This window comes from Talpa occidentalis, unplaced genomic scaffold (assembly GCF_014898055.3).
Source record: "Talpa occidentalis isolate TD23 unplaced genomic scaffold, MPIMG_talOcc4v2.1 talOcc4.6, whole genome shotgun sequence".
NCBI classification, from domain to species: Eukaryota; Metazoa; Chordata; class Mammalia; order Eulipotyphla; family Talpidae; genus Talpa; species Talpa occidentalis.
The window spans coordinates 49,914,073-49,933,863 of record NW_023604972.1 but is presented as its reverse complement, the minus strand read 5'-3'; the positions used below and the strand labels follow the sequence as shown (position 1 = coordinate 49,933,863).

At 41.1% G+C, this 19,791-nt stretch overlaps 1 protein-coding gene across 1 annotated transcript in view; it reads left to right on the top strand.

Annotated features, from left to right (window-relative positions):
• SCD5 (stearoyl-CoA desaturase 5) overlaps window positions 1-19,791 on the top strand; it is a 156,827-nt gene that overhangs the window by 102,009 nt on the left and 35,027 nt on the right. Inside the window, exon 3 of the mRNA XM_037530577.2 lies at window positions 13,806-14,011. Coding sequence (XP_037386474.1) covers window positions 13,806-14,011 — 206 coding nt within the window. The remainder of the gene's footprint in view (window positions 1-13,805; window positions 14,012-19,791) is intronic.

Genomic DNA, 19,791 nt, shown 5'->3' with positions numbered 1-19,791 from the left:
AACAGACAATTATAAGCCAGAGACATCCTGCAGGGGAGGAGGAGAGAGAGGAATCAGAGGCAGGGAGGGAGGAGCACAGGGGACTGAGGTGATGGTGCTCGGGTGCATTGGTGAAGGAAACTCTATGGGGACTACACCTGAGGGGGTGGGGGGAAGCAAATACTGTTTAAAAATGTACAATGATGTAAAAAATAAATAATTTTTTTTTAAAAAAGAAGGTGACTGGCACTGAGAGCTTCACATTTGTCTCCTTCCACGGAGTTGTGCCCTCCAGGGCATGTTTGTGAGTCAAGTGGAAAGGACAAATAGCTTGATCATTTCAGAGCAGTTTCTCTGCTCTCATTGAGGGTGTTTTATGAATTAATCAAAGCCCTATTTTTATATACATGATATACTGTAACTCCCTCAGTTTTGGAGGGAGGCTCCAACAGATGATGAGGTGGGAAGGAAGGGGAGGAGAGAGAGAGACACAGAGACACAGAGAGGCAGAGACAGAGAGTCAGAGAGACTTTCCTGGACACTATGTCCTTCTGTGCTTACGTAGCAGTATCAATTTATACTTCTCATCCATGAAGATGTACGTTTCAAAGTAGAGATTAAAATGGGTCCACGCCCTAGGTTCCTCACTTCCTCCTTTGTGTCCTTCTAGGTCTGTGAAAGCAGGGGAGATGAGTGAAATCACCTAAGGAAATGACCATCAAGGGAATGAAAATGTGATAGCCTGAGATAACCTGAGAAAAGAAAGTCATTCTGCAGACAGATGGACTGGCCAGCCAGCAGGGCTGTCTGTTTCTCATGCTACCCACCCCACCAGGGCAGGGTCTTTATGCTGATGTTTCTTGTCTTGTGCAAGATGTATCCCTAGGCATTTCAAGGTGATGACATTTTTTGTTTTTTTTTTTAAAGAATGAAATTTTTTTTTTTTAATATTTATTTATTTATACATGCACTGGGTGCAGTCAGAAGCGCAGGAGGGTGAGAGAATTCACCAGAGTCAGAGCAGGGAGCAGAACAGGCAGAGGGACCGAAGGACACTGCTGAGGGGAGCAGCGGGCGGCAGGAGAGGTCTGCGCGCCATGTGGGATCCTCCGCCGGTGGCCTGGGAGCAGCCGGGGATCGAACCGGCTCTGCAGAGGCTGCGGGCAGCTTCGCAACCCAGCGCTCAACCGCTGCGCTACCGGGGAGGCCCATTTTTTGAGATTTATTTATTTATTTATACAAGCACTGGGTACAGTCAGACGCGCGGGAGGGCGAGAGAATTCACCAGAGCCAGAGCGGGAAGCAGAGCAGGCAGAAGGACCGAAGTACACTGCTGAGGGGAGCAGGGGGCGGCAGGAGAGGTCTGCGCGCCATATGGGACCCTCGCCCGGCAGCCCGGGATCAAACTGGCGCTGCGGAGGCTGCGGGTAGCTTCGCAACCCAGCGCTCAACCGCTGCGCCACCAGGGGAGGCCCAGTGATGACATTTTTTGTAGGCATACACACATACACACACATACACACTGACTTGCACGGAGTTTTCATTTAAAAAAAAATACTTGGTGAAGTAGAGGACATTCTTATAAACAAATAGTTGTCAGATTTTATATTTTAATTTGGCCTCACATCTATATTGAAAGAAAGATACATTAGTTTAAGATGAATTCTATATGCAGTCTTGTCTGTCTGTAATCTATTCTGAAACCTATTTTCAAGTCAATGTTTCATTCTGCTTTCTTTTCATAAAGGTCTTTGGAAGTGTTCAGACAGGGCATCTCTTTAACCCTGAATTTTCTCCACCTGCCAAACTCTTCCTCCCCTAGAATCCCAGAAGCTTGGAGCTGAGGGACCCTGGATGCCCAATCTAATCCCCTTTTTGACAGGCCCAATTGTTTGAGCTAGATTTTTTGGTTTATTTTCCCACATTGTCTCCAAAAATGTGAGACTGTCACAAAGTAGTGCTTTGAAAAGCTCTTTCCTTGTGTACCTGCCATCAGCCATTTGGGCTGAGCTAGCAAGTTGTCATTGCTTGTTCTTTATTCCACTGCTCTCCTGCCAGACACTCTTATGTTGCTGCTTTCGAGGTTTCCCAACCCACTGATTATTTTGCATTTTTGATGACTTCTCTCCCAGCTGCCTTCATTTGCATTTTTCCTAAATCGGATCTCATTGTGATAATTTCTATTCATATTTCTCACCTCTTTAGATCCATCTGTGTTATTTCTCTTTCCTCGATGATGTCTGCAGCACCTTCTAAATTAGTGCCTTCCAAAAATGTTATTAACAAAATACAATTCCTCTCCCCCAGTCATTAATGAAGATGCTAAATAAAACGAGATCAAACCAATACTTTGGAGCCTGCCATTAGCTGCCTCCCCCGTCCTAGTCCTCCCTCTCTAGATATTGAGCTGTTTGTCATCCTTGGTCCTTAATTATCAAAGTTCAGGCTTTTCAATCATCCTGTCCTAATTCCTATTAGTGCCAACCAGAGCTCTTGTCACAGAAATGGTTCAGAATCTGTTGTTCATTCTTTATTAAGCTCCAAAGATCAATAGCTACGGGAGCCATTGATCAATAATTTTAATTAATGGTAAAATTTCTTGTTTAATATGGCAGCAGATATTTCTAGCCTTGCTTTCAAAAACTCTTTGGGAAAGTAGACACACTTGATTATCTTCATCTTCTATTAATTTTCTATCACCTTTTGTATAAATCTGCTACTTCATTCCCTTTGACTTTTTAAGGTGTATAAACCACTACAGGCTTGTGAAGAACACAAGAGGTGTTTAATATATGGCTTCTGTCATGAGAAACTTGTGATCTTATAGAGTTGGCTGGACTTCGGTTTAATAGAGACTCTTAAAAGTGTGGGGTGAAATTGTTCAAAAGTCATACTGACTCAGGACTGTAGAAGTATGACTATGGGTAAAGGTAGCTGGGGAAGGCGTAGTGCAGAAATGGAGTTTTAAGGTGAACTTTGAAAGGTGCAAGGATTTGCATAGGCAAGGGAGAATGTAGAGAGGGAAAACACTTGAGTGAAGGTGGAGAGAGAGGAATGACCATGACTTCCTGTGTGGGGGGAGATAGAAAACCAGTCTGATTGAAGAAGGAAATGGATGGGTGTATTGTGCTGTAGGACAAGTGTGTCATCCTGTTGTTTGACATCTCTCACTGCATGTGTCTCAGGCATCTCGAAATCAACATGCCCGGAACCAAAATGGTCCCTCTCTCTTCTCCCCACAAACTGCATCTCTCCTAGTTTTTCCCTCAGAAATCTGGGTGCCTCCCGTGATTTCTCCATGTCTCTAATCATCCCTCATCCAATCATTTAGACAGACTTTTCAAGTTCTACTCCTGAATTATGCCTAGAATCTGCACACTCTCACCTTGGCCACCTCTTATCCAAACCACTATCATTTCTTTAAGCTTTTAATTAAATTTATTTATTTATTTTTTACACTGTTGTTCATTTTTGTACATAATTTGAGTTCTCCACTCAGTGTAGTCCCCGTAGGTCTCCCACCATCACAGCATCTATCCCTTGTGCTCTCCCCTCCCCTGTTTTGACCCTCCTCTCTTCCCCTTCCCTGCCGTATGCCACTGATTTATAAACCACCGTCATTTCTTACTTAGATTACTGCAAAAGTTTCATAAACTATTCTTCCTTCAGCACCTGCTCTCCCATACTGTAGCCACATGGAACTTAGTGAAAGTAAGTCACTCTATAGTCAAAAAAAAAAAAAAAAATCTTCCAATCTTCCAGTGGCTTAGTATTGCATTTGGAAAGAAATTGAACCTCGTTGTCACAAGGTTTTGCATATCAACATTGTGTTTCCACCCCACCTAAGCATATTTCAGTACAATTCCAACACTAACCACCAAGTTAGTGTCTGATCCCTCAAATTAAAGCCTTGATCCTCCACGTGCCAGCCTCTAGTTCAGATGCCAGCCACAATTAGGGTGTTAGGCCACCTGTACTTTGATCAACCAGCACAGATTCAGGGATTCCCTCATTTCCCTCAGGTTCAGTGATTCACTAGAATAACTCATCAAACTGTGTTTTGCTTATTACTATTACCGTTTTATTAAAAAGGATACAAATCAGAACCAACCAAGTAGAAAAGACACATAGGGTGATGTCTGGAAGTATCCTTCACCCAGAGGGTCCCTGACCTCTGCCTGCAGTCAGCACACACGTCACCCTCCCGGCCATCACTGGCTCATCAGCTCGGAAGCTCTTCTGAGACTCAGTGTCCAGTTTCATGGGTATTTCACTATGTAGTTGGTGAAATCACTGGCCATTTGATTGAGCTGCATCTCCAGCTCTCTTTTCCTCCCAGATTGTCTGCTCTTAACTGTATGTTATTCTTTCTCTGACCAGCCCTAATTGCAGTGGTATCCACAGGCTCACCATGCATTGCATCATTAACCTAATAAAACCCTCTTACCTTTACAGAAATCCAATTTTATGAAGCTTTGTACCAGGAACCACTGGGGACAAAGACAAGATACATTCTTTATCATACCACAATAGCTCTCAGACTTCATCTTGGCTATTCTTGCCCTTGTTCCTGACACACTGGCTTCTCTTCCTGTCTAGACTGTGACTAGTCCCTCCCTCTATGTGAGATAATTCCTGTCTTCCTTCTTCAGTCACCACTCTGACTCTTCTGAACTTGTTGTCTATTCCAATATCCATCTTATTCTCTGTCCAGCTCACTTACTTGCTTCATAGCATTAATCCCATTCTATTATTTTGAAGACATATTTTATTGTTAATACTATTATTAATCATAAGCATAGTTTTTACCTGTCATTTTATAGTTTACAAAGATAGTTTAATTTAATTTTATCCTTTTCTATTTATATATTCATATAAATTTTAAAAATTAAATAAGTTTTAAAAATTAAATCATTTCACAAAGTTAGGGCCTCCCTAATGGTGTAGGGGTTAAAGTCTCAGCACTATCACGCTATCGCCAGCCACTGCGACATGAGTTCAATCCCCAGCCAAGGAGTTACCCACATGACGTAGCAGAACTCTCCCGTCTCGCCCGCTGCTCCCCTCAGCAGTGTATTTCAGTAGATCCATCTGTTCTGCTCCCCATCCTGTCTCTGGTGAATCCTCTCTCACACCCCTCCCCCTGCATCTCTGGCCTGCACCCCAGTTCTTATATGCATAAATAAATTTTTAAAAATCTTTGAAAAATTAGTGTCACAAAGTTATTTTGTAAAGAAATCAGGATTATTTTATTTATGTTGACTTCTTTTACTTTCCATTCGTCTCCTCCATAAAATATAAATTCCTTGAGAACATAGCATTGATTGTCCTTTTCCTTCTTTATCTCCTAGCACATACCAACAGTCAGTAAATATTTGCCAAATTAAGGAATAAATAAAGTGGGAAAGATAAGAATGATCAGGCCAGTGGAAGCTCTTTGATTGCCAAAGAAGAAATGTTTAGACTTGAGATGAGAAAAGTAAATGGGAGGTTGTTAGATAATAAGCAAGAGAATGATAGGTATTTGGGGGTGTGAATGTGGGGAAACTGGCAGCAGTAAACTAAGTATGTTGTGGAGGGGAGAATGACTAGAAACAGAAAATTTTAGAAAGCTGTTCTAGGGATCCAGGCAATCCGGTGAAAACCTGAATAAGGACTAGTGGAAATGGAGTAGAAAGGGAAAATCAGAGATCTTTTAAAGAAAGAATTTACTTTGTTGGTATTTTTGTTTGTTTAACTCTTCATTTTAAAGGAATTTCATGATACAAAATGCCCTTAAAATTCAGGACATAAATATAATAAAATATTTTACTTTTCTGAAAAAAAAATTAAAGAATTTCAGACTTACAGAAAATTTGCAAAAGTAGCCTGAAGAATCCTTTTATACTCTTCACCTAGATTCACTAATAGTTAACACATTGTTTTTTTTGCTTTATTATTCTTTCTCTTTCCACATGTGCGTATATGCATTCTTTTGTGTGTTTCTTTCTAAATCACTTGAGAGCAAGTTATAAACATCATGCTCTTATTCCCTAATTACTTCAGTGTGTATTTCCTAATAAGATGCATTTTTTTTTTCACATGAACACTGTACACTTACCAAAATCAGGAAGCTTCATGTTGATTCAATACCACATCCAGGATTCTAGCCCAGGAATCAATTTAGGACCCTGCTTTGCAATGAAGTTGTTCTGCCTTGAGACTCCTTCCATCTGGAACAGTTTCTTGGTCTTTGATTTTATGACACTGACTTTTTTGAATAGAGAGGCCAATTATTTTGTAAAATGTTCTTCATTTTTGGCTTGTTCATGCTTCCTCATAACTATACACTGGTGTTTGTTGTTGGCAGGAATATTACATTACATTCATGAACTGTGTCCTCAGCATCGAGCAAGAAGCACATGGTATCACTTTGTCTCATTATTAGGGAGATGAATCTTGATCACTTGGTGTAGGTGGAATCTACCAGGTTTCTCCACTGCAAGTTTGCTACTCTTCCTTTTGTAATTAGTGGATAATTGATGCAGAGATACTATGAGCCTATGTAAATATGCCTTCCATTAACCTTTTATCCAGCAGTTTTTAGCAAACATTGATGATTCTTGCCTGCATCAGTTATTGCCATGGCACCTGCAAAAAGGTCACTTACTAAGGTTGCTATTTCTTCCACATTTGTTAGTTGGCATTTTACAGCTTGTTTGTTTGTTATGGTCTCATGGATTCTTACTTAACTGAATGAATTTTAATCCATTACTGCTATTATTTATCTTAATGCCCACACTATCCCAGTTTGTTTGGTGGGAGGCACTACAAATGGTCTCCTATGTCCTTTTTGAAATGTCCCCATCATTTGTTGAGCCCTTTTTTATTTTCTGGCTCAGCAAATATACCTCTTGTACTTTTCCTGCCCTAGTCCTAGCATTAGCCATTTCACTAGAGTTCTCACTCCTTCCAGTGGAGAATGGTATTTAAAAACCAAGGTCTGGGATAGTTTTAATATTTCTCTCCAGAAACTTCTATGTGCACGCTTGCACACACACACACACACACACACACACACACACAAGAATAGTATTCAATTATACACAAGGTATCCACTACTTCTGGACTGACATTGTTTTCTAGGCCCTTCTTCCCCCAAATTTTGACTCACTGAGTGAAGGAAATCTGGCACAGGAGACCAGAACAGTGGTTTTGTCAGTGACCAAAAAACCCTGCAAAACCCAAATTGGAAAGACTCACAGGGGTCAAGTTGTGTACCAAGAGAACTATTTAAGCCATATTCAAAATATATGTTAAAAATATGTTTAAAAAAGTATAAAAGTCTCATTTGAATACATTCTCATTGTAAGAGATTTAAATAATGGAGTAACGGAGGATTTCAACACCCTTTTTTTTTCTTTGCAGTCTTTAAGCGTTGTTAGTAACCCTTTTAAAACACTGAAGTTGACTTTTCAACACTTGCCCAGCTTCTAAAATCTATCCACACTGACTGCCGCAAGAAGACTCCCCAGCAGGTGGGGACTTGTTCTCTAGAAGCCCCACTTTTCCAGGTGGTGTTGATGGCTGCCAGACTTTCTTGGGGATTTTCTGGATTCTTCTTATAGGTTGTCTTCTTATAGGTTATCTGGAGGGGAATCAGTGTTGACCTGATATCAACTATGGGGAAAGCACCGAATGTTTCCACTACTAAGCAGTACAATATTGGCATCTGAACTGGAGGAGATTAAATGCAAACCCAGAGATGGCAATAAAGTCTATTTCAAATTAGCCTTATTAGTCCTACGGGTGGAAGCAGCAGAGACTGCTCCATTTTGACCCCTTACATAATGACTTTTCCCAGACACACATTCTACTCTAAAACTTCCCTGTTCTAGTGACATGTCGCTTCTAGTTTCTTTTTCAGCACTGCTTGGAAACAACGATGTATTATGAATACAAGTGGAATTCCCTTTAAGGCCACCTGGTAAATTCTCCCTTTTGGAACTTTAAGCAGCCACAAAAATGAATTAGGGGAGAGAACAACCACATCAGTGTCTGGTCAGAAGCAAGTGTCTCTGCACAACTAGCCTGGGGGAAGGCCCATCAGAAATTCTGGTCTCAGATCTATTGAATGGGGCAGGCCAAATGCTATTTCCATTTAGCCTTCAGCTTGCTAAATCATGTGGGCCTAAAAGAGAGTTTCCCCTAATGATGTTTAGGTGACTAGATTCAAGACTTTATTTTGAACGTAATAGGAAGTTGGGGGAAAGTAGTTTTGACAGAGCAGGTTGCTTTATAACCTGCTTCAGTGGAACTTGTAAGATTGATTACCTTTGCTTAAGTCCCAGGTAATGTTCAAAAGCTGTGCTTATGAGGAAAAATGACTACATGATCAATTTCAGTTTCTACAGTCTCAACAGGGATGCCATTTAAGGATATTATGATGAGTAGTGAAGTCTAAAGGTACAAGATACAGGATGGGTTCAGGCAAGATCACTGTCACCCCAGTCGAGGTGAGATTGTTTGATTCGTGATAATGAGAACAAAGAAGTGCTAGAAAGATATATTAACTGGCTGGATTACTAGATGAATCTTGTGGTTTCCTAGAGTTTTTCCTAATGTGGAGCTGTTGGCAAAAGCTGGGATGTATTCATGTATTCATAATACATCTTTGTTTCCAAACGCTGCTGGAAAAGAAACTAGAACGGACATGTCAGCTAGAACAGGGAAGTTTTAGAGTAGAATGTGTGTCTGGGAAAAGTCATTATGTAAGGGGTCAAAATGGAGCAGTAATGTAGAAATGTAAAAAATGTAAAAAAAAATGAAATGTAAAAAAACAACATCAACAACTTGTTTCCCCTATACTAGGCAAAAAAGACTTGTTTACTATAAATTTTTAAAAATCCAAACAAACCATAAGAAAAAATTTAAAATCACTACAGTCCCACTTCCTAGAGATAGCCTCTATTAACAAATTGATCTATATATTTCCTTTACTTTTCCTTTGCTTAAATACACATTCTTATTAAAATTGGGTTCCTACTGTATACTGTATATATTATTTTACAAATTGCTTTTCACGCAGTGGATTTATTTTTCCCTTATCTCTATCCATGTCAGTGTTACAGTATCATTTTTATGAGTTTTTAATGCAAAACTAATAGATGCCCTTGTTAAAAATTTGAGTGTAAGATAATCATAAAAATATTTATCCTTATCTCCCACCCTGAGGTAGCCCTAAGACTTTTTTCTTAATAGTTCTCTACAGAAACTTGTATGCACGCACACGTGTACACACACAAACACACACACACTCTCAAGAATAGTATTCAGTTACATACAACAAGGTACTTAGTCAAATCCTGTTATGTGGAAATTCAGGGTTTTCCCAGTTTTCATTGTAGTGATCATCCGATTAAATCTTTTCACAATAGATTATTTCTTTGAAATAAATTCGAGAAAATAAATTGCTAGATTAAAGATAGGCACAATTTTAACACTCATGATATGTGCTTCCCATTTACCTTTCACATAGTTTGTGACAATATGGCACTCTCACCATTAGGCAATTTTGAATTTTTTTAAACATTTCAAAGTCTATCATATATATACAAAAGTGTCCTAGCTGTGACTTTGACCTGTGCTGGAGTCCACTGGCCACATGTGGCTACCCAAGTTCTTGAAATGCAAGTCAGTCAAATTGAGATGTGCCAGGAGTGCAAAATACTCACCCAATTTCAAGACTTGTAAAGAAAAAAAAATACAAAAGATCTCGTAATAATTGTATACTATTGGGCCTCCCCTGGTGATGCAGTGGTTGAGCGCTGGGCTGCGAAGCTGCCCACAGCCTCTGCAGCGCCGGTTCAATCTCCAGCCACTGGCGAGGGTCCCACATGGCATGCAGACCTCTCCTGCCACGCCTGCTGCTCCCCTCAGCAGTGTATTTCATCAGTCTGCCTGCTCTACTCCCCGCTCTGGCTCTGGTGAATTCTCTCACCCTCCCGCACTTCTGACTGTACCCAGTGCTTGTATAAATAAATAAATAAATCTTTAAAAAAAAAAATTGTATACTATTTATATATTGAAGTGATACTATTTTAGATATGCTATGTGAATTAAAACATTATTAAAATTAAATTTTAAACCTTTAAAATGTGACTAGAAGGAAAATTTTGATTACCTATGTGGCTTGCATTCTACTTTCTCTTGGCCCACAGAAAACAGCTCATGGTATGGCTCCTCAGAAAGCAAAACCTACCACCTGAGCTGTGTACTCCTGACTTGCTCTCTTCTGTTCCTCTCCTTCCCCCTTCCTACCTGAGCCTTAGTTATCCCCAGGGCTCTTAGCACAGGTCAGCTCCCTTCACAGTCCAGTTCTTTCTCAGGGAACATGTGGTGAATGTCCACTCCTGAAGGTAATGGGTTGTGTATTAGGACTGTGATCGACCAGAACCAACTGTTATGTATAAACTCCAAGAAGCAAATATAATGACTTGCTAATGATTTGTTAGAATGTGTTAAGTATTTAGCCTTGAAGAATGGCTGCTGCGTCCCATATCACACTCCTGTCAATATGTACACAAGGGCATGAACCCAAATAGGGAACTTGAGGGTCAGCTCCTTGCTGAACATTCCTTGTGTCTCTACGCCCCCATTTTTTTTTCCATTTCTGTGAAGCAAGGATGATGGAGCAGCTCACATAGTTCTTGACAAGAGCAATCAGTGTGTGTAAACACTGAGAGGAGAAGAGATGACCGGGGTATCACCGTGCTGGGGCGGCTGCTCCCAGCTGGCTGTCCTCCTTCCCACCTCCCAGGCTTGCCCAGCCAGCTCTCCCTCCTCAGCAGCCCTCAGCTTTCCCTCCCGCACATATTGACTGTACCAAACACACCCTAGGTACACACAGCTTTTCAGCAAATACAAAAGCTGTTCACCGGCTGGCTGGCTCCACTCTCCCCGGGTCCCTCCCAGGAACTCCTGGGTAGAAATAAAATGCAAAGAAGTAGGGAGAGAAAGGCACTTGCTCCCTTGCTGATATCTTATTTTCAGAATCACTTTTCCACTGGACTCAGCTTTGGAGTTAAAACCAAAACCAAAACATTAACAAGGGATTGAAAAAATACATCTTACAGTATTTTTGGCTCGACTTTGTGCTCCATTATTTGAAAGTTAGCCAAAACCCTGGCTTTGTTCCACTGTTGTAGTCTAAATGGCTTCTCTCAGAAGGTATTCAGGTAAAAGGAATTAAAATAAATAAATATCTTTGTTCCAACTTGTCTTCATCATTACACTTTATTGTTATTGTACGATGCTTAATTTTGTGCCAATAATCTAGGCCTTTGAAAGTCTCCACTTGGGATGGATAAAATTGCATAGGAACAAATTAAAGTGAAGATACAAAACAGCCAGGAAAATGAGAGTTCTTTGTAAAAGATTCTCTTCCCCTGTGTTTGGGGAGTAAGGGATATATCTCATTGTAAGAAGTGTGAGCTAAGAATAGGTGTACTATCTTTGTTGCATCACTATTTTGACTTACTAGATCAACGTGAGTCTTCTAAGCCTTAATTTTGCCATCTGTGAACTGGGGACAAAGTACTGCCCTTTCTTCCTGTGTTCAGAAGGGCATTGTAATAAGAGCAATAAATTAATGCAGAAGGAATAAATTATTCCTTGGACTGCAGTAGTCTTGAATGACATTTGAAATTCCTTCCCAACTGCAGATCCTGTGATTATAAATAATAAATGCTTTTGCTTTTTCCAACCACTGTGTTTAAACACATTGGTAAAATGAAAAGACCTCTTAACACAGGAAGTCAGTCTATAATTTTTGCTTTACAGAGACTGCTAGACACCCCTTTTCTCCCATTAGATTCAAAACTGAGCATATACTTCTTAAGGCCTTTCTACCTCCCTTTCTGTCCCATTACCCAAGGGTTAAGCAAATTTTAAAAATTTTCAGTGGTGCTATAGAGAAGCAGGGTTGTGTAGCCTTCCAGCAGCATTGGGCGATCCTGAGAAAGCAAAAGCTCGATGAACCCTCCCTTTTGATTAAAAGAAATTTAGTTAGAACTTGAGAATAAAACATCCCTTCCCTTCTCATCAGCAGGATGAAGTCATTATCTATAAATTACTAAAATGCTAATGAGGACATGACTAGACTGAATGGTATGGTATAAAACATTGCTACCATTATGGTGTTTTTAAAAAGATTTATTTATTTATGCATACAAGAACTGGGGTACAGGCCACAAGGGGGTGAGAGGATTCACCAGAGACAGAGTGGGGAATAGAACAGGCAGAATGACTGAAATCCACTGCTGAGGGGAGCAGTGGCCCAGACAGGAAAGGTCTGCCGTGCCATGTGGGTAGCTCCCTGGCTGGGGATTGAATTCCTGCTGCAGTGGCTGCGGATAGGTTGCATCTTAACCCCTTGTGCCACCAGGGAGGCCTACTACCACTATGTTGTTAAGGCTTGTATGACATTTAAATTTATTTTTAATTTCAGATTAATTTTCCTATCAACACCATTATTTCCCAACCTAATTTGCCTTCTTAAAGTGTTGAAAGCACAATCAGATTTTAAGATTAATTATAATTTTAAGTCTACAGATCTCACTGGTCCGTGGCTATAGGCAAGGTTTCATTAATATTAACAGTCTACATGCCGTTGGTTTTTGCCTGTGATATCTCACCCGGGACCTCTAGCTCCCTGATACCCTCCTGTTATTTCCCATCCTGAGAGGATCAACAGGGTGTGCCCCCTTGTGTGCCTGAACCCTATACTACCTATGACTTTGACAGACTCTGCTGCTTCTCCTTGGGCACCAGAGTCTCTTTTAGGATTTCTCTTGGGATTGCAGTGAGTTCTGCCCTGGGCCACAGGCATTGCTGTTTCTCCAGTTGGTAGTTAGGGCCAAATATACCAGATTTCTCAAGGAGTCAAAGTCATCTCCCCTCCCTTTCTATCAGAGCAGTCCTCAAACAATATTATTTGTTCTTTGGCCATCTGCAAAGATTTGACTTTGTAGCTCTTTGACTTTTTACTGTCTTCCTGCTATCTAGAAAGCCAAATGTGAAGGATGCAAAGGCCATCAAAGATGGGGAGGCCAGGCAGAGAGATCCAGGCCAAGGACCAACTCTCTTCCGTGCTCAAGTTGCCTCTCCTCCATCAACCAAGACTTTATTTAAAAAATATTATATTAAAATATTAAAAGGGGCCTCCCTGGTGGCACAACGGGTTAAGATGCAACCTATGAAGCAATTGCAGCACGAGTTCGATCTCCGGCCAGGGAGCTACCCACATGGCGCAGCAGACCTCTCCTGTCTCCCCCACTGCCCCTCTCAGCAGTGGATTTCAGTCAGTCAGCCTGTTCTGCTCCCCACTTTGTCCCTGGTGGATCCTCTCACCCCCACACCTCTGGCTTATACCCCAGTTCTTGTATAGGCATAAATAAATAAATCTTTAAAAAATATATTAAAAGAGACCCTGAAACTGGATATCTCTTTTGTTGTCATGAATGATCTGCCAGGAGACTTTAATAGCTGCCACCAAAGCATTCTTCCAGTTTCCCCACTAGTTCACTCAATAAGCCTAGACCTCCTGCCATGCGTATATCTCAAACGCAAGCTAAAATCCTTGCTAAGTGAGAATGTACTCTTGTTTTGATGAAAACTACTCCAAACTAGCAGCAGGGATTAAACCTGAGCTTGAGGGTGTGTGGGTTGAGGAAGGGAGCAAAGCTGGTGTGAGTGGTGAGGCTTTAGGGGAGGGGGAGCTCGAGAAGCTCTCAGGAAAACACCAGGGTGCTTAGTCTCTTCACTCAGGATCTGCATTCTCTTTGCAGAATGACATCTTTGAGTGGTCCAGGGACCACCGAGTCCACCACAAGTACTCAGAAACCGATGCTGATCCTCACAACGCCCGCCGGGGCTTCTTCTTCTCCCATATCGGGTGGCTATTTGTTCGCAAGCATCGAGATGTCATTGAGAAGGGAAGAAAGCTTGACGTCACTGACCTGCTGGCTGACCCTGTGGTCCGGTTCCAGAGAAAGTAAGTGAATAGACACCACAGAGTTGTCCCTCAGGGGACAGAGAGACAGAGAGCACAATGGGGCGCACTAACATCCCCACGTAGTTCTCATAGTACTTTAATGATTTGCTCTTATTTTTATTTATTCATTTTTTAAAATAATTTATTTTCTTACATCATTGTTCGTTTTTGGACAGTATCTGATTTCTCCCCTCTGTTGTGGTCCCTGTATTTCACCCACCACCACAACACCCGTGATCCATCACCACGGTGCGTGTGCTCTTCCCTCCCCTGTTTTGATCCCTGCTGTAGGCCTCAGAATGTTTATCTTATTTTTAGGATTTATCTTTGTTTATTCATTTCCTTTTGCTCAATTAGTTGTCCCCATTGACACATTTGTTTTTAATTTTATTTTGAAATGAATTTCTTTTAAGCCCAATTATCATTTCCTGCAAACTAACCTGCACAACTGATTTCATGGAATCCATTTCTGTAGGTCTCCACTTCACTGGTCATGTTTTTCTGGAGTGATGGGGAGTGCTGCAGACAGGACAGCCGATGAAGTTCTCTGCCATTAATGAAGGCTCGGAGTCTAAATGAATTTGCAATGGGGGGAGGCTGGGGAGAGAGCCATCAAGAGCAGCTCTGCCTTTCACTTTCCCAGCCCAAGCTTTTATTGAAGATATGAACAAAGGAACAAGAAAATAGCACTCAGTTGTGTTTTTGCTTATACAGATGAATAAGTTAGTGCTGAAAACAAGTTTTCCTGGTTAGTAGGGAACATGCGCAGAAGCCAGCACATCCTCAGAGAACAGGAGTCAATTCTGGGAAGAAGTTCTGTTTGCAGAACTTCTATCGTCCTGGAACTCCATATGCAGAGTAAACAGGTATTCTCCAAAAACTCCAGCTCCCTTTAGCTCAGCAGGCTCCCAACAGGGGGGAAAAGGGACGATTTGCTTTACTTTAGCACATTTGACTCCATTAAGACTGGGCTTTCTCCAAGTATCCTGCTCTGATCTCCTGAACGCTCTTGTAGTAAGTTTGCCCTCTCGCCATTCCTGGAAATGTTACACCAGTGCAGAGAAAATGAGACTGAGTATCCAAGTGTTTGTGTGTATTGGCCAGTGACCCTACTTTCAACTAGCAAATGGAGAAAGATTGTCCAAATAGCTGACCCTTGAAAAACTTGGGTTCGGACTGCGTGGGTCCACGTAATATATGGACTTCTTGTAAACAGACAATGTAAATCTTACAGTACAGTCCAAAATGTATTTTTTTCCTTATGATTTTCTCAATAACATTCTTTTCTCTAGCTTACTTTATTGTAAGAGGCATTATAATACAATATAACATACACAGTTTGTATTAATTGGCTGTTTATGATATCTGTAAAGCTTCTGGTCAACCATAGGCTATTAGGAGTTAAGTTTTGGTGGAGTCAACAGTTATGGGAGGATTTTTTTCTTTTTTTTAAGATCTATTTTATTTATTTATGCATACAAGAGCTGGGGTGTAGGCCTAATGTGTGAGAATATTCACCAGAGACACAGTGGGGAGCAGAACAGGTGGACTGACTGAAATACACTGCTGCGGGGAGCAGCGGGCAAGACAGGAGAGGTCTGCTGTGCCATGTGGATAGCTCCCTGGCCAGGGATTGAACTGGTGTTGCAGTAGCTGCTGATAGCTTCATAGTGCTGAAACTTAACCCCTTGCGCCACCAGGGAGGATCTATGGGAGAATTTTTGACTGTGCAGGGAGTCAGCGCTCCTAACCCCCACATTGTTCAGGAGTCCTCTGCAGTTGTGTTGGTAAGTAGAGAGCTACCACTGTTCACTATTTTGCTAGGAGCTGGCATAGCCTGTATTCATATTGGTCTATGGAAAATTTGTAAATGGGCTTGTTGCCCCAGAGGAATAGATTTATGTGCAAAGAGGGACAATTTATTATTTGCACTATGGTTAGAACCCGAGATAATATAGGGAACAAGTGATTGCTAAAGACCATTTCCACTGACAAGCAGGAGTCACTGAAGGACTGATCCGAGTAAATTGCCTAAAAATGGAAATGGAAGCTGTGCCTTCGTCTGACACCAGAGATCTTGCATAAAAGGAAGCACCACGAAGAAATGTGTTCACGGTCCCTTCAGCCTCCCATAGTGAGAAAATGGCAGACTGACACTGCTGAGCATCAGACTATGGCTCCTCCACACCCTAGCCAAAGTTTCATCACGCTCAGTTCCAGCTCTAACATGGAGTAATAGTAACTAGTTCTTAGGAAGACACAATGAAAAAAAAAAATACTTGAAAAGCCTGGCACACAGTAAGAGCTTAGAGAAGCTCAGGGATTCTTCATTTTACACAGGCAGTTGCCAGTCCAGAGAAGTCCATGTGTTTCCATCCCCTGCTGCTGTTTCACCAAAAGGTCTCTTCTGTTTGCCTCAATACAGCACCTTCAGGCAGACACACCCAGTATCAGTAGCCAAATTTTATAGCAGAAAATTTTCAATTAACAATTAAACGGTTTGTTGATTTTGATTTTCCCCATGAGAGTAAAATATTAAAAGAGATTAAAGAAAATCCACAAACATCAGAAACATAGACAGGAAATCATCTATAGTCCTAATACATAAACAGCCACTAATAATATTCTATCTATATTTCTATCTCCTATATTTTTGCATGTATTTGCATATTTTGCATGAATGGCAGTTATATTCCACATGTAATTTTTTGTCTTGCCTTTTAATGTCAGATTATATTTAGGCACCATTGCCAGAAGCTCATGAGTCCACCAGTTGAATGCCATAGCTTATTTAACCATCACTTTGTGACTGGGTATGTGTGTCATTTCCAATTCTATGATATAAATGGTGTGACTATATAATTAGTAATGCTTTGGTACAATCAGATCTTAGATTAATTTGAAGAGCTCAGATGAGATGAGGTCTTCTATTTTATTAATGAGAACTGAGCCGGGTATAATAGCCTGGGTTTCTCCGATCATAAAAATGGAAGTATTTTCCATTTTTTTCCCTTGAAAAATGTGATAATCTGATTCATTAGGTTTGTGCTTATAGTGCATATGTCCAAAGGCTATTTCTAAATGCAGTCAGAAGAACCAAGATGAACATCTCTCATCAGTCCAGTATCACAGGGCTAGAGCTAAGAGAAACCATCCACTCATCTCACCATATGATACATGTTATTGAGCTCCTGCTAGGAATCTGTGCCAAGCATACAACCTTAAAGGTTGGTTTTTGCCCTCCAGAATTTGCCAAATAGTAGGGAACCCAAAAATTAATTTATAAACAAGTATTCTCTGGTGACAAGAGTGCTGTATGAGGGCAGTACTGGGTACCTGGGAACACAGGAAGGGGTCTACTAACCCACACTGTATGCAGGTAAGGATGAGAAAGGGCTTGTGGAAAGAACCAGCTTCACAGCTAAGGCCTGAAAGATGAGAAAGATAAGGATGGAGGAAGATTCCTTGCTTCAAGGACCATGCTTCTTCCCACAGGGTGAAGAGATCATAAGGCCATCTGTAATGTCCCCCAACTACAGCATTCCCTGGCATGCTGGGACCCTAGAATTTCCTACCCAAATGGCCCTGAGCCCACTTCTAGAACCTACACCAGCTTCTTCCTGAGCCCTGTCCTCCTGGTAGGAAGTATGTGAACCCTAGGTCTTAAGAGTGGCCAAACTGTGTTAGTCTGGAGTGAGCTTAGACACATGGGCTTGGATGTCCACACAAAGTAGCAGAGCCAGAGATAGGAAGAGAAAGGGGAAGGCCATAGACTAGGGACCCCCCACCTCTCCTCCTAGCCTGGGTCCTACAAATGTTGAGGGGACCATAGAAGGGAACTACTCATTAATAAGGTTGATGGTGAGTTCATCACTTAGGAATGGTGTTTAATTTCAACAAGATGGAAATTAATTTCTCTGACATATGAAAGATTTGGGGTCCAGGGTAGCAGCAACAGGTCAGTGGAGAAGTGGGATTCTTCTTCCTTTCTACTCCACCATCCTGAGCATGTGATTTCTTTTCTTTAATTTTATGTACCAAGGTGACCACTAGAACTCCAACCAGAGGGAAGGTGGGGAGCACAAAAATTATTAAGTAAGTCACTTTTAAGCATCTTTCCCAGAAGACACATGGTCTGTTGAGTTAATTTTCATTGACCTGTACTTAAGGGACACTGGGAAATGTAGCCTCTTGGTTAATACATTACATTCTTGATTAAAATTCTGGTTTTATAGAAAAAAAATGGTGAATAGATATGGGATAAGCAATTACCATTATAGCAATATAATATAGCGCCATCATTCTTTAATTATTCTGCCTTAAGCCAAAGTGAGTGACCATCACAGTCTTATGACATTTTTGTGAAGCAAGTAAGTAACCCCTGTCTGCATTTAGTGAGCAGGAATTGGAATCTCAAATCATTTTTTCTGAGACGGCAGAATAAAATGCAGAGGCTACTTCTAATGCTTTGCTTATCCTGTTGATTCCCGGCTCTGGTGTCTTCCTTGCCAGCTCACACTTTAATAATGGACGCCAAGAGACATAGATCCTTTCTCAGTGGTTTCTGCTGCCTTCTCTTTTCTGCATATATCACTTCTCATACAACAACTATGTTTTCAGCACCCCATATATACCAGGCATTGTTCTAGGTGTTGGAGACTAAGCATTGGACAAGAGAACCAGATTCTGGAGGTACTTGCTCTTTCTAGAACTCCCCTATTTGTGTTTGAGGATATGAGAAGGGACGCCCCAGGGTGCCCTCAATCCCCAGTCTGACTGAACTTCCCTTTCCACAGCTGCCTTTGCTACTCCTCATTCCATCTCTCCTGTTACCCAGTCCCTGCCCAGGATCTGTTTTCAGTTCACTCTCTTTTGACTTTTTGCTTCTTTCTGTCAGGACAATCTTTGCTTCTGCATCTGCCTGAGGGCTTTGTCCCTTTGTGCCTTTCTTGGCACCTTTCGCTAATGCGATACACCAGTTCTTAAAGCCATGTTGTCCTGCCTCCACTAAACTTTTTTAGAAAACAAAAGCCATTTCACCTATTGCTCAGTCAGACTCTTTTCATTCCTTTGACTGAGAGACGAGGGTGTTTTTTGTCCCCTTGTATTCTCTCATCATGTCATCGTCTTGTCTTGATTTATTCTTTTCATATATTCTTTGTGCATGTCCACCTCCATGACTGAGAGACAGTCTACCAGTCTTCCACTGTCCTCACTTCAAACCATTGCATCTTATCCTGGCTCTGTAAATGTTTTGAGAATTAAAAGTAATTTTTCCTGCATCCATCTGTGGTTGTCAGAAATTAAAACTCAGAATCTCTGAGGCCCCAGGACTTGATAAAATCAATGCAAGAGGTATGAGCTGTGTTTAATTAGATCCTTTTTGTTATATGTCAATGGAAAAGGTAAAACATCTTTTAATGATTCTTATTAAACTTTTGCATTTTCTAAAGAGACTTTGATCACTGTAGCGAAAACAGCTGAATTATACTCTGGGATACAGGACAGAGATGATTCAATATTGAGGTTACAGACAGCATCAACACCAAAATTTCCCTGTTTTACTGGTCAAAAATTTGGACAGGGGAGAAACCAGTGAGCTACATATTTCAATAGCTTATTTTGACTTTAAAAAATTTTCCAAGTCAAATGTCATTTGATTGCTTCTGTAGAGGTACTTTTCTTACTAGACCTTTGGGAGCCTCTTTCTCTCTCCTCTTTATAAAAACACTAAAAACACATCAACTGCATTTGCAGTCTTTTTCTTTTCCCACATTAAC